This window comes from Zosterops lateralis (assembly GCF_965231275.1).
Source record: "Zosterops lateralis genome assembly, chromosome: 1".
In the NCBI taxonomy this organism is placed as follows: Eukaryota; Metazoa; Chordata; class Aves; order Passeriformes; family Zosteropidae; genus Zosterops; species Zosterops lateralis.
The window spans coordinates 55,774,716-55,788,121 of record NC_139762.1 but is presented as its reverse complement, the minus strand read 5'-3'; the positions used below and the strand labels follow the sequence as shown (position 1 = coordinate 55,788,121).

At 35.6% G+C, this 13,406-nt stretch overlaps 1 protein-coding gene across 1 annotated transcript in view; it reads left to right on the top strand.

Annotated features, from left to right (window-relative positions):
* The window catches only part of ADCY1 (adenylate cyclase 1), a gene marked incomplete at both ends in the record, with an annotated part of 149,345 nt that overhangs the window by 113,071 nt on the left and 22,868 nt on the right, over nucleotides 1–13,406 (top strand). The window contains 4 exons of the mRNA XM_083860552.1: nucleotides 1,788–1,943; nucleotides 5,312–5,506; nucleotides 6,880–6,977; nucleotides 10,217–10,301. Coding sequence (XP_083716678.1) covers nucleotides 1,788–1,943; nucleotides 5,312–5,506; nucleotides 6,880–6,977; nucleotides 10,217–10,301 — 534 coding nt within the window. The remainder of the gene's footprint in view (nucleotides 1–1,787; nucleotides 1,944–5,311; nucleotides 5,507–6,879; nucleotides 6,978–10,216; nucleotides 10,302–13,406) is intronic.

The window sequence follows — 13,406 nt, the reverse complement described above, 5'->3', positions numbered from 1 at the left end:
TTGGGAATCTCTTCATGCAGGCTGTTGTTAAACCACCATTTACTCAAGTGGCTACCAACTAGATACACAAATATCCTTTTAGATTTGAGCTGCTGATTGTGCAGTGTAGTGCAGTGCAGTGATGCTAGCTGGCTTCAGTCTATCTTCTAGTGTACAATAAAGCATCTAGACACCTTTGCACATTTGAAGCCTGTCACATGTTGAGAACATGGCTGTCTGCTAGGAAAAAAAATAACACATGCATCATTGTGGTCATTATTGTTTTTCATAGTGTCTTGGTTTCGCAAAGCAGGTATCTGCCAGGGAAAGCTGGAGTTTCCTTTGGAATGGAGAATGTAAACCCCTCCCCCTCGCTTAGAAATTATTATAATTTTGCAATTAGAGGCTTTTCAGGCAAAGATTTGGGAATAGGAATAACAGTTCTTCACTAGAAATATTAAGAATACAAATGCAGTAGTACAAAAAACAAGCAAACAAAACAAACAGAAAATCCTAGGAACCCTGACAGAGTCAGCTATACAACCTGATGCACTGTTGGTCAGGGTGTTGGAAGCAGTCCAAAGTAAGCCCTCCTGGAGTGGTAGATGTGGTTCTCTTGGAGTAGAGATGGGTAGAAAAGGGTCCAGTAATGGGGAGATGGGTCCAGTCTTCCTTCCCGGGAATCCACTGGAAAACCAGAATGCCTGGTGTTCCTACATCTCTATTTTTATCTAGGTAGGAATGGTTTGACTTTCCCACAGGCTGGAGCATCTCAGAAAATCACAGAATCACAGAATGTGTAGGTTGGAAGAGACCTTCAAGATCATCAAGTCCAACCCAGCCCTAACAATGGGATGATGTAATGTGTAAAGTCATTGTGCTTCTTTATTTTGTTGATCCAGAAGAAATAAATTTTACAAACTTGAATTCCTGTACTGAGGAGGCATGGAGTCCTACCATGTTTCTCATTAACACTTTTCACATGCCAGAAGCATGAATAAGTTTGGTATAAATATTGAGGGTATAATATCCTGATCTGAGAAAACATCTGAGCATGTGTTAGGGCTTTACTGCAGTCAGCAGTATTTTAATACTTGTTTAAGAGTTAACCAAGGAAATATTTGTCCTTGCTGAACTGGGAGCTCCATGGTGAAAGGAATAGATTATACTTTACCCTTTGAGAGTATTTTTCTGTGGCATAACAATTCTTGCTTTGTAGAAATAAGGTGTGAATTGTAACATCAATGCCTCACACTCTCCGTTTAAGGCATATATGTATCTATCTTTAAAGCAAAAGTTTTCTTCTTCAGATTTTAATGAACTTACCTATGGGTCAGGTAACAAAATAAGAAAAAAGAAGGCTGAAATTAAATTTTTTAACATCAATTAATAAAAATGCTAATTGCCTCCTTATTTTTCCTGTATTATCAAAAATTTATTTTAATGTTAAAGAAATACAAATTACAAAATGCAAAAAATACAAGAAATACAAAATACAATACGCCTCTTTTATGAATTTATCATTAATGCACTTTTTTTATAGCTCACATTTCTAAGAAAATAACAGTTTCCAAAATGTTAAGTATGAGTTTACATAAACTCTATTCAATAGATTCTTTACATCTAATGTTTAAGAAAGATGAAGTAATCGTCATTTGCAAAATGTGAGATGTTTATCAAAAAGCATTGCTTCTTGACTAGAATATTGTTTTGTTCTGACCATAAAGGGGTGCAAATGCCTGCAAGTGTGTATGTCTGCATGGGAATGCAATGTCTTGATTACAAATACTATTTTTTCTGACCAACAGATATTTCCTGGACTGATTCTCTCAGACATTAAGCCTGCCAAAAGGATGAAGTTCAAGACAGTCTGCTATCTGCTTGTTCAGCTCATGCACTGTCGCAAGATGTTCAAAGCAGAGATCCCTTTCTCCAACGTCATGACGTGTGAGGATGATGATAAGGTAGTCCATGTGGGCCAAGTGCACTCTTTGGGCATCAATTCCAGGACTGCATCAAGCAGACCATGTTTTAGAACATAGGGGATGATGTTACTGATAAAGAAGTTTATGGTGTTCCTGCTGGAGCTAGAACAATCTAATTCCCACAGTAAAGACAAAATTTAATTATAAAAGGCCTCAAATTTGGAGCTGCTCTTGGAAAAGCCAACATAAGTGTCCTATGTTGCTTCTATTAAGGGCTTTTTTTACCAGAATTGGAATTTCTGAGGCTATTTCCATTCTTTTAAACATATATTCTTTTGCATCTTTTGTCCATCCAGTCTCGAGCTGATGATGACAAATGCAAACCAACAGAATAATTTTGTTTCTCTAGATGGTTCTCTGAAATACGAAAGGCAACTGATTAGCCAAAACCCTTCTTTGTCCATAATACAAATCCCAAACATAAAAGTCTCTAACACAAATATAAATTCCACTTTCTTGGATGCCTAGTAATTTCATAAATCAAAATTGCTTGACATACTAGTAGCCTGGTTTGCTTATTTTCTATATATGAATCTACCTGTAAATGTATGGATAAAAACCATGAGAGTTGCTCATTCCATTTTCTTCGACAGCAGGTGGCAATATTACACAAGTCACTCTACCACTGAGTGATGGCTTGCGAGCATTGGAATCAGTAATTCAGCTGGACTGATTGCTTCACTTTTTTTTTCTCCTTCTTTTTTTTTCATTTATTGAAGTCTAGATCTTATTTTCAGAAAGCATTTGTCCTTTTGTATTTTGGGTTTTATATGTGCTCGTGTTTCTTCTGCAGGAAAAGGGGAGAAAAGTCAATTAGTTCCTTTAAAACACAATTTCAGTGAAGACTTTCAGAAATTCCAGATTTGATTTTGATATTGGCCATGTACAAGGCCTTTCAAATGGGATTTAGTGTTATCTTTGAGTATTTAAAAAAATAACCCATGCATTCTTTGAAGCATCTGCATTACTTTACATTGTGTCATGTGTGTAAGTATGTATAAATATGGTAATATACACAGGAAAACTCCATATGGATTTGTTAGTGATCTGATGAATTTTTTTTTTCATGCCAGAACATTGGCAGTGAACTTCTATAATGCTATCAATAATGGAAACAGTTGTTCTGTGCTTTTGCAAATTTTATGTAACATATAATGGATTTGTATTATATGATACTAATATAAATACACTGTGTTAAAATGCAGGGTTTCTTTAGGGTTTTCAGTCCTCAAATCCTGTTAATAAAGTTAAACAAGTAGAGTGTTTAAAGGCTTTGAAGCCAGTACATTTCTGAGAAACATAAATACTGGGTCTTGATCATATGTAAGACATGATGTAAATTTACTATGCAAAATAATAACAGAGACACAAGTAAGAGATCTAGAGGAAATATTTATATGTAAAAAAAAGCTATTTTGATTAAGAATAGAAACTTTCAAAATGGCAGACTAGATAATATAATTTATTCCATATATCAGAATAACACCCATATTCATCTACCCTCATTTCAGGTTTTAATTCAAAGAAACATTTATTTAAATACTCTTGTTACCCTATAGGCTTAAATTTCAATTGTAAAAAATCCTTGAAGATGTATTTCTTCTGCAACTAATTACATATGCTAACTAATTATAGTTTATTGAGAGCAAAATTGTGTATTTCTGACAATATACCTAAAAGCATTCAATTTCCCTACAAATCATTGATACATATGTTTCTTCAAGGAAACAAATTTCTCTCTATTTAGAAACACTGAAAATAGTATTTTGTCTGGCAATTTAAGATTTCTAATCAATGTATGTCTCTAAAACTAGTTTTTATGTTGAAACAAATCGCTCTTATATCAAGGACAATTTACCGGGTAATTGGATCTGATAGCTTGAAGAAAAATGTTACCTTAAAATTGTTTACTTCTTGTGTAGCCTCCTCTCTACATACAAAGCCAGCAAAGCAAGGCTTGAAAAGTTGCTTTATCTTTGCTAGGGTCCATTTTTTTTCACAAACAGAAAACTAGGGTGTCAATCAGCAGATAACCCTTCTCGTTATTCATAAGGATTTAGACATAATAAGCACATAAGCTATGTGAGCTAATGCATTGCTATAGTTCACAATTCGTTCATCAATGAGGTACTCCTAAGAATTTCTTGTGAAATGAAAAAGGAAAGTGCCATTTCTGCAAGATTACTTAGATAGTGATCACCATCTTTTTACCATCTGGATTAAAAGGATTTGTTGTTGTATCACCTCTAGAGTGGGCTGTTTAGGACTGAGTGTTCTGAGGACAGAAATTTTGTGTTCTTCTTTAACATATTTCTGACAGATTCTACTTATTATATCCTGAGTAGACTTGTTATTTCATAATGTTTTGAACTGTCTTGAACTCTGCAGATGCTAGACAAAAAATATTCCTTTAACTTTACAGAAATACTAGAACTTGACTGAACTTTGTCAAAACTCTTCTGGGAAGTAGGCTTGACCCCTGTCCACAGAACAGATCTAGTCATTATGGTTTAAAGTGCCCTCAACTGAAGATTGCCCCCAGTGTTGCCGAGATGGTGCTCACTGTCTCCTAAGTGCTCTCTGTGAAAAGTGAGACAGCTTGTCTATCCCTTTCAGATATGCTCTGTGACAAATCTTTTCCACTGGAAAGGACTGACTATGAGTAATCATCTTGTAGTTGTCCTATCTCAACCTTGGAGGAGCCAGTTAGGCAGAGGTTAGTTCTGCTAATTTGTTGGATGGCTCCATCTGGATCTGCAAGTGCACTTGAGGCATACTCAAGAGGCTTTAACAAGAGAGCCAGTTGGGTGAGGTAAAGACAGCAACACTTGAGATTTCAGACCCTCTCTCTGAAATCTTGGATATGGTCACTGTCCAAGACTTTAAGGTGAATTATCTTTTTGAAATATGTGTTGTTACTAGACAGTAGGACTTTTCTTGTGTTATGAAGAGCCTGGCTGTCTTGTCTTCAAGATTTCCAGAGCTCAATGTCTTTTGTCAAGAAAACAAACCAAAATAAAGCCATTTTGCAAGGTAAAGTCACACTGACTGGGAACAAACTGATTATTTCCTCAGTGGCAGAGGAATGTCAGGGCTGTGTGTGGGAAGAATTTCTGGATTAAGATCTTGGAATGAAGTGGGAGTCTTCTCATTGGTTTGAATGATATCAGGATTTCAGGTAAGGAATTTTTAAAAGGTGACATTCACACTGAGATAAGAACTCTGTCTTTTGTAGTTGCTCTGTTTAATGAATTCCACATCCTCTCTGTGAGCTTGAAGTAATATGAACAGCAATGAAAAATCTCAGTGCTGATAAATCCATGCTTCTTTCTTCATCTCTATTACAGAGGAGAGCATTAAGGACAGCCTCTGAAAAACTCAGGAATCGCTCCTCTTTTTCTAACAATGTTGTATACAACACTCCGGGAACTCGCGTGAACAGATACATCAGCCGCTTGATAGAGGCCCGACAAACTGAGTCTGAGATGGCTGACTTGAACTTCTTCACCCTGAAGTATAAGCAAGTTGAGCGTGAAAATAAAGTAAGGGGGTTTAAAATAATTTTTACTGATTTCACTGACCATAAGCCAACTAGCATTGAGGATTTTGTTTGAGTTTAATACAATGTTTAAATTCTACTCACTGTCTTTAAATACTGCACTGGACTGTCTCTCAGTTAAGAGGATGACATTATCTCTACCTTCTGTGGAAACACTTGAAGGGGATAAAAAGAAAAATTGGTATTGTCCTACTTGTCAGAATCCTACTCTGTGTTTTATATCCTGTGTTTTGGTCTTTCTTTTTCTTCTCCAAACTGCCTGAGTCACTTGCTTAATGCTATTGCAACATGTTTGCCTACTCACTCATCTGCTTTGGAGAAGTGTAAATGACAAGAAGATGGACAGGTAGCCTGATAAGTATTGGTCCAGAAATTCTAGAAAATATAAAACTCATAACATTAAATCTCTGGACAAGGTTGCAACATTACACCAGTGTGACAGTGCTGAAAGCAGTGGATTTACTGAGATGTACAAGCATCCATATCAGTTAACAATTGTTCCTACCTTTTAGGAGTTTATTTTTGTGAATACAAATTATTTGTATTTACAGCCTTTAGTTTATGTGTTTGAAAAATCAAAAGTGGTATGGTTTTGAATTACTTTGGCAGTAGAATTTTTCCACTGTAAGTAACTTTATTGTCTGAGATTTCATGTCGCTACTGTTTCAAGTTAGAAGGCTGTGTGCCATATTGGATCCAAATTTTTTAAGGTTTTAAGAAAAAAATTTGATTTCAAGTTTCCAAATTAATTTATTACTTGGATGTAACTATTTTCTTTCAAAATAAAAAGTTTTCTGGTGTAAATGATATTGAACTTTGGATCTTTCCGAGAAAACACTTTCATGCTTCCACCCCCTGAAAGTTTCCTCTTGTTAATACTGTAGCTTAGTGAAATCAAGGATAGTGGCTGCTCCAAACTGAGCCCATGTATCTCATTAGCAGCTGCCTCCAAGTCCACTCATTAGTGTCCTGTTCTGAGCAGCTGAGGTGACAGGACTTCTTGAAAGCAGCACCAAGAGGTATTTGGCCTTTTATCATGATGAGTAAATAGAGGGGGGGGCACCCTCTTCTGGTTCAAAGTACCTGAACTTTTTTTTCTCAGAAAGATAAACTTATATCTGAGCCTAAACCAGTTTTGATTAGTTACAGGGTGAAAGAGAAGTCTGTTAAAGAAAATCTTGTGTAGACTTCCCTCACCTGTTTTTTTTTTAATGTGAACTAAGCCATCATGTTTGTAACTAAGTAGGGGCTTGTTTTATTTTAAGATACAGCTCTTTCTTACTGAGAATGGACAAGTGTGGGTGTCTGGGTATATATAAAGTATTTACTGTCTTCATTTCTTCCTTTCTTTAACAGTATCACCAGCTTCAGGATGAGTATTTCACCAGTGCTGTAGTTCTCTCACTGATTCTAGCTGCCTTATTTGGCCTTGTCTACCTTCTAATAATACCACAGTAAGTTTCTATCTTTTGCCCTCATAACTCAAAGTGGAACATCCTCAGACATCTTGCATAGGTCAAAAATTAAAGTGTTTGGAACAGGAATGGGCACCTAGATTCCTATCTTCTCACACAGGAGATCCTCTGTTAGTATACCCTCAGTCTAATTGTTATCTCTTTCATTTGTCTGCAGGAGACACTTTTCACTATCTTTTTTCTTTTGTAGTAATATGCACTTAGAGGAAAAACAAAAAAAAAAATTGGTGTTTATTTAAACTTCCAATTGTTATTTTTAACTTATTTAAAGCATTTCTGCATTACAAACAAAGGTGTTACTGCAGCATTTAAAATGTGTTCATACTACTTTGGATTAAGTATTGATAGCAACATAGATAAAACCAGAAAGTTTAATGGTAACAAAGTACTGAAAGTACCCATCCAGCTGCATTGAGGCCTGCATTTATAGCATTCTTTGAAGGTTTTGGCATCACCACTATCCCTGCATAAACTGCCTAGTGAATATTTTGGCTATGCACAAACAACTTGCAATCTGACAGTGACTGCACTAAAACAAACATACCCAAATGATGTGTTTGGGAGGTGTCCTATACCTATTGTTGTGTGATTAGTTAGTAATTACCTCAGATTTTGTCAGTTCTATGTGAATGCTTCCTAACTAAAAAATAATTAGATCACTTTCAAATCTAGAGGTAGAGAGAATTGTGTGTAAAGTATAAAAAATACTAATAATATACTTTTTTAAAATTAGAATATCAAAACATTAAAAATGAACTTTATTCACTTTTACTAACTATAAAGATTTCAATGGGAATAGATCTGGCCATAGGATAATGCTTTTGAAAATTCCATTTAAATTTTGGTCTTTTCTATTCACAAATTCCCAGCTAGAATAATACCTCTTTTATTTCTAGTTGAAAGATTAAAAAATACTTTATTCACATTATTAAAATACAATTCAAATACAAATTTTACTTTGTGAGATAGTACCTTTCATCTAAAGAATTCAAAGTCACTGACAAGAATCATCATTTACATCATAATTTCCAGACTAATGACTCTGCTGACTAATTGGAGCATGATTAAGAAGTCTTTCACCTTCTTCAGTAAGCCATAGCTGCAGTACAGAGCAGTTTTGAACAAGGAGAAACAAAGTGTATTCGTGTAGTTGAAACTAGAATGAATATCCAAGAATCATATAATAGCCTTTCAAAAAACTATTGTCACTTAAAAACAGCTGGACAGAGATTCGGTTTAAGTAGTGATCTGACAGACACACAACTTTCAGAAGAATATCACTACAGAAAAATGAAGATGGACTGGGTTAGTTGAAACAGCCACTGAATGTTCCTAAGTTCTTTCTTCCAGTGCCTGAGAGGTGGCTTCATACAGCCAAGTTACTATTCTTGTACTTGTGCTCTTCCCTTTCTGTGACAGAGATGCAAACACGAGCTAAATTAAAACTTTGGAAGTATAGAAGAATTTCCTCTTTCCAGAGTTTGGAGTTTTAAGCTGCTATTTAGATTGCCAAAGTAGTTATAGGTATGGCAAGAGAACGCAAAAGGCAGGACAAGGCTTGTAACATGTTACCCTAATGGGAGAAGTGATATATCACAATATTTCAAGGAGGAAGTTGATCATCTAGACAAGAAAATGTCATAGGAAAGTCAATTACTACATAAATATACAGAAATCAATGCCATTGAGATGATGGCTTGCCATTCTCCAATTCTTATCATCATTTGAGAAAAACAGTTTCTCAACTAAAGACACATTTTATATTCCCAGATGGAGGTGGTCAAAGTAAGACTATGTTCCTGTCAACCTAAGCTGTCCAGTTATGAAGGCACATATGCAGTGTAGCCACTAAAAGCCCTGACTATCAACCCTTTTAATATCTGAATCCGTGTTTATCTTTTAAAAAAGCAGTGTAGCCCTTTTTAGATGCCAACTCAAATGTCTGTCAGGGTCCCACTCACCACTCCTGTTAGTTGTCAGTTATTGCTGCATTATAAGATATTGTTACAGACATGTCCCCTGCATTTTTTTCTAGCATGCTACCATCCTGAATACAAGTGAATTCCCTAAAGGTATGAGATCCTGACTTGATTAATACTTGTATTCAGAATCCACCCTAACAGCACCCAGAGTCACCTTCCTGTTTTGGGTACACATAACTACACCACAGAATTCTCCCTGTTCCTGTATCAGTAGGGACTGTTACATGAATTTAAAATCAAGGTCAAATAGTTAGAAACTCTACAGGAGAATTTGCACACTTCTGCTGTTACAAACGCTGTATAAACAATCTTTTTTGCAGTAATTGTCAAGGGCACAGATACATATATGTCTGAACCCATTGCTCACATGGCTTCTGGACTGGCTGGTTTGTTCTCACAAGTTAGAAAAGAAGGTGCGAAGATCATGTATGCTGCTGTCATACAGCCCTGATTCCATGGTTGGCATGGGGCCAGGCTGCCCCTGAGCAGAAATCAAACGCCCCTACACTGATGTACTAATTTTTGTCAGCTTGCTCACATCTGTAAAGCACTTTTTCAAGAGAAGTTTTTCCAGAGAAAGAAAGTTCTTGGTTTGCACCCCTCTTCTCATTAAGAACAAGTTTATTTTGATAAATCAGAAGAAGGAAGGTTTAGAATTTAAAAATCATTACAGCATCTTTGTGAAACTTAAGATTTGTCTAACCATTGAGGAAGACTCAAAAGGAGGGAGTTGTTCTGTTTCATTTGGAGGCAGTCTGGTCTGATTATATTTGACTTGCTAAGTGTCTGAATTGAATGACCATTGATTTCTAAATCTTTGAGAAAGAGAAATGAGACAGAAAAAGCATCTGGTAACTGTTAACACAGCTGCCAAGGCCAAGTAATTGAGTTACACAGTCCCCTTACAAGAGTCATCATGCTGAATATTCTGCGCTAGCCTACAATTATAAAGCATCTCTCCTGACAACCATAGAGTTGAATTTTTGAGGTGCTTTGATCTCATTTCTGAGGTCAGAATGGAGACCATTTACAAGAGCATTTACTAATTTCATAGTCTTGAGAGCAGTGGACATCACTGCTAAATTTGCACTGTGATGATTAATATTACAAGCAAGGTTGGGGAGGACAACCTCCACCATTTATTTAAAATACTATTTCAGAAAGACCCCTAATAGCAGCTTGTTCTCATCTATTACTGAGTTGCATTGTATTACTTCTATTGTGTTTTGATTCTAGGAGTACCATAGTTCTTGTTCTCCTGGTGTTCTGCATATGCTTCCTAGTGGCTTGTATTATGTATCTACATATCACACGAGTACAAGTAAGTGATTTAAGATTTTCTGACTATTCTTCCTTTTGGTAGCCATGCTATGTTTGTCCTTTGGAAAATGAAGCCACCAGTTTTTTCTTCACAGGTTCATAGAGTCTGAAATCTATTTGTTTTAAAGTTCCTTGGTAAGTAATGTATTAGACACTTCAGAATCAAAGATTAATAATCTGAAAGTAGGCTTTTTCCATGAGTAATTGTTATAGCAGTGTAGCATTCAGTGCCATTAATTCTATGATTTCCTTTTTGTTAAATCTTCCCTGAACACCTGCCACTAAATATTGTGTAGGTAAAGTGCTTTAACCTGACTTTTACTCCTTTCTGAGTACAGAGCACACAAGTTCTCCCTTTCATTCCAGCTGGTCTGGGTGTAAAGTCCTGCTGACTTCCCCTCTGTTTTCAAAATTTTTCCTGCCAAAACAGCAGCTGTTTTGATAGTAAAACACAATGTTTTGCACGCACAATCCTTGGCCTTTTCAAAACCTTCAGTAATGATTAATTCTCTTTCATTGTATTTTCACAACAGTAATTATGCAGAAGGACATTTGGTTGGTTTAGGGGAGAGATAGGTCTGCCAGATCAGAATAAAGCATCTACAGGCTAATTTTCTGATTAAAGAAATCTGTATTGGATTAATATAAATTTAGTCTTTTCAGACAAATATCAGGAAAAAATACCTACACAGTTAATCAGCTTTGCTGATTAGCACACACTAATTTTAGTTTTAAAAAGTGCCTTTTGGCAGAAGAAAAGCATGTGTTTTCATGGAAACATAAGTAGTATATTAGCAGAGTATCAGGTACTGAACAGGACCTTATTTATGAATTTTCAAAATTATTTGGGAGTAACTTTGATGATCTCTTTTTTATTAGGACAGAGTAGTTCATCATCTGTTCTTTTCTTTATAGATGGTAGAAATTTGGACAAAGTTTGTAGGAACTAACTGCTCTTTATACCTTCCCCTGGGGCTTGTGCAAACATAAGAAGGGTTCCATCTGTTTTGTAAGTCAAGAAAATTTGTATTTATTCCAGGTTCCTCCAGAGATTCAATATTATACAGGATCAAATTCAGCATTAGAAAAAAAATAGAAATATAAAATAAAATATCTCAATTAGAACCTTAGAATATCACAATTTAAAACCTTGTGGCAAAAATTTGTCTTATAATAAATAAAATAAAATTAATATTATGTGGATAATAAAACAATTATTCCCCTATTTTAATCAGTCTTATGGCACTTACTTGTTCTTTCACACTGCACAAGTGACTCAGCTTCTCCATGCTTTAGCATTAAATACCTCAGTCATAAAAACACTTTGATAATACTTTACTGTACCTAGAATTCTAGTTACCTAGAATTTTGGTAATCTGACACTACTTATTTAGTTAATAAAAATTCCACAAATAAAAGAAAACTAAGAAAATGAAGCCCAAAAATCTCTGCTATCATAAAAGTGCAGGTGCAATCTTAAGAAGTACAAATCTTGTTAGTGTCAGAATTTTAATTCAGATGTATCTCCTACCTTATCTTTTAAAGGCTTGTTTTCTATTTTAACCCAATAGCCTCCCATGTCCACATTTAAAACATATATGTACAACACAGACCAAAAAAAATTGTGCAGTGTGTCAGGACATGTGATCTTTGAATCTGTATTTTGCTTTGTCCCTCTTAACCATCCAGCATTATCTTCAAACCATGGGAATTATGTCTTTAATAAGCAGTAGACAGCTTATTTGGTTGCAAACTGAATCAATGGAATATATATTGTTTCTTCGAAAAAAAATATTTTGTGTTTTATTTCTGTGGATAAAACCACACATCTTTCATCCAATTTGTATATAAGATTCTGATCTAGTCAAGTGGACAGTTTGATGGGTAAAATACTATGGGGATAATCAAATTCAGAGCATATCAGTTTATAGTTATACTGAAAACCAGTTGTAAGTGGGATACTACAGGAATTTATCCTGAATCCTGTCCAGTCAGACATTTTTATCAACAGCCTGGAGAAGGACATGGCATTATACTCATGTCAAGTTTTCAAATGTCTACAATTTTGTGAGAACAGCTGGCAGGGTTGACTATTGAGAGGGTCCTAGATAGGTTGACAGAATGGGCCAACAGGAATCTTATAAATACAGAATGGATAATGCAAAGTCCAGGCTCTGAGAAGAAATAATGCCCTGCAATGACACAGGAGTTCCAATTCTGCAAAAATGGCCCTGAGGCTCTGCGGGTCAAGACAGAGTACTTTTGAACACCCTGAGGTCCTTTCCAGACAGAACTGTATGATAGTGATGAACAAATGCAGAAATAATCTGTGTTTTTCCATAGTGTAATTTGGACATTGCTGTATCTTCTCCCTTGAGATACAGCTTTTCAATCTCAGATTCCTATAATCTAAGCTATTAGCTACTTGTTCTACAATATGCTCAGTTTTATTAAAGGTGATCTACATCAGGTATCCCAATCTATTTTATTGATGCTAATACTTACACTCATATCCATAATACAGATCTACTATTGATATTATATGGATTGCTCCACACCTACATTTACATGGACTTAACCTATACTGAAGCCAGAATATATTTGTAGATCATACTTTCTTTGTTTTTTTTTTTCCTGTAATTACTGTATTCTCATGTGTCACAGCCCATATGAAGGTGATTCCTCTATAACCACTTTTAATAACATGGTTGTACATACAGAGAAAATGTATCTTCATATGTGAATGGAAGGGGATGCATTTCCATGATTTCTGTTTTGCCAAGGGTGCAGTAGCCTCTCTCTATGACTACTTTGCTGCCAGCTGGAAGCTATGCTTTTGAGGCTGGCAATACCCATGAAGTGAAAAGCTTTTCTTCAAAATTGTCGACTTTCATCCAAAAAATCAGATGTTTGCTTGCTCCATTTGGTCTTAAGTGAAATTCAACCTTGATAAATCTGATCTTCCTTCATTTAAAGGACACCGGATAGTCTCCACTTTAAATCTGTTTCTTGGATTTGATTCTTGACCCTTGAAGTCCTGTGGTCTGATAGATATATCCAGTAGATAATAGATGCCCCAAATATTCAGTGCAAGGGGAAAGGAAGG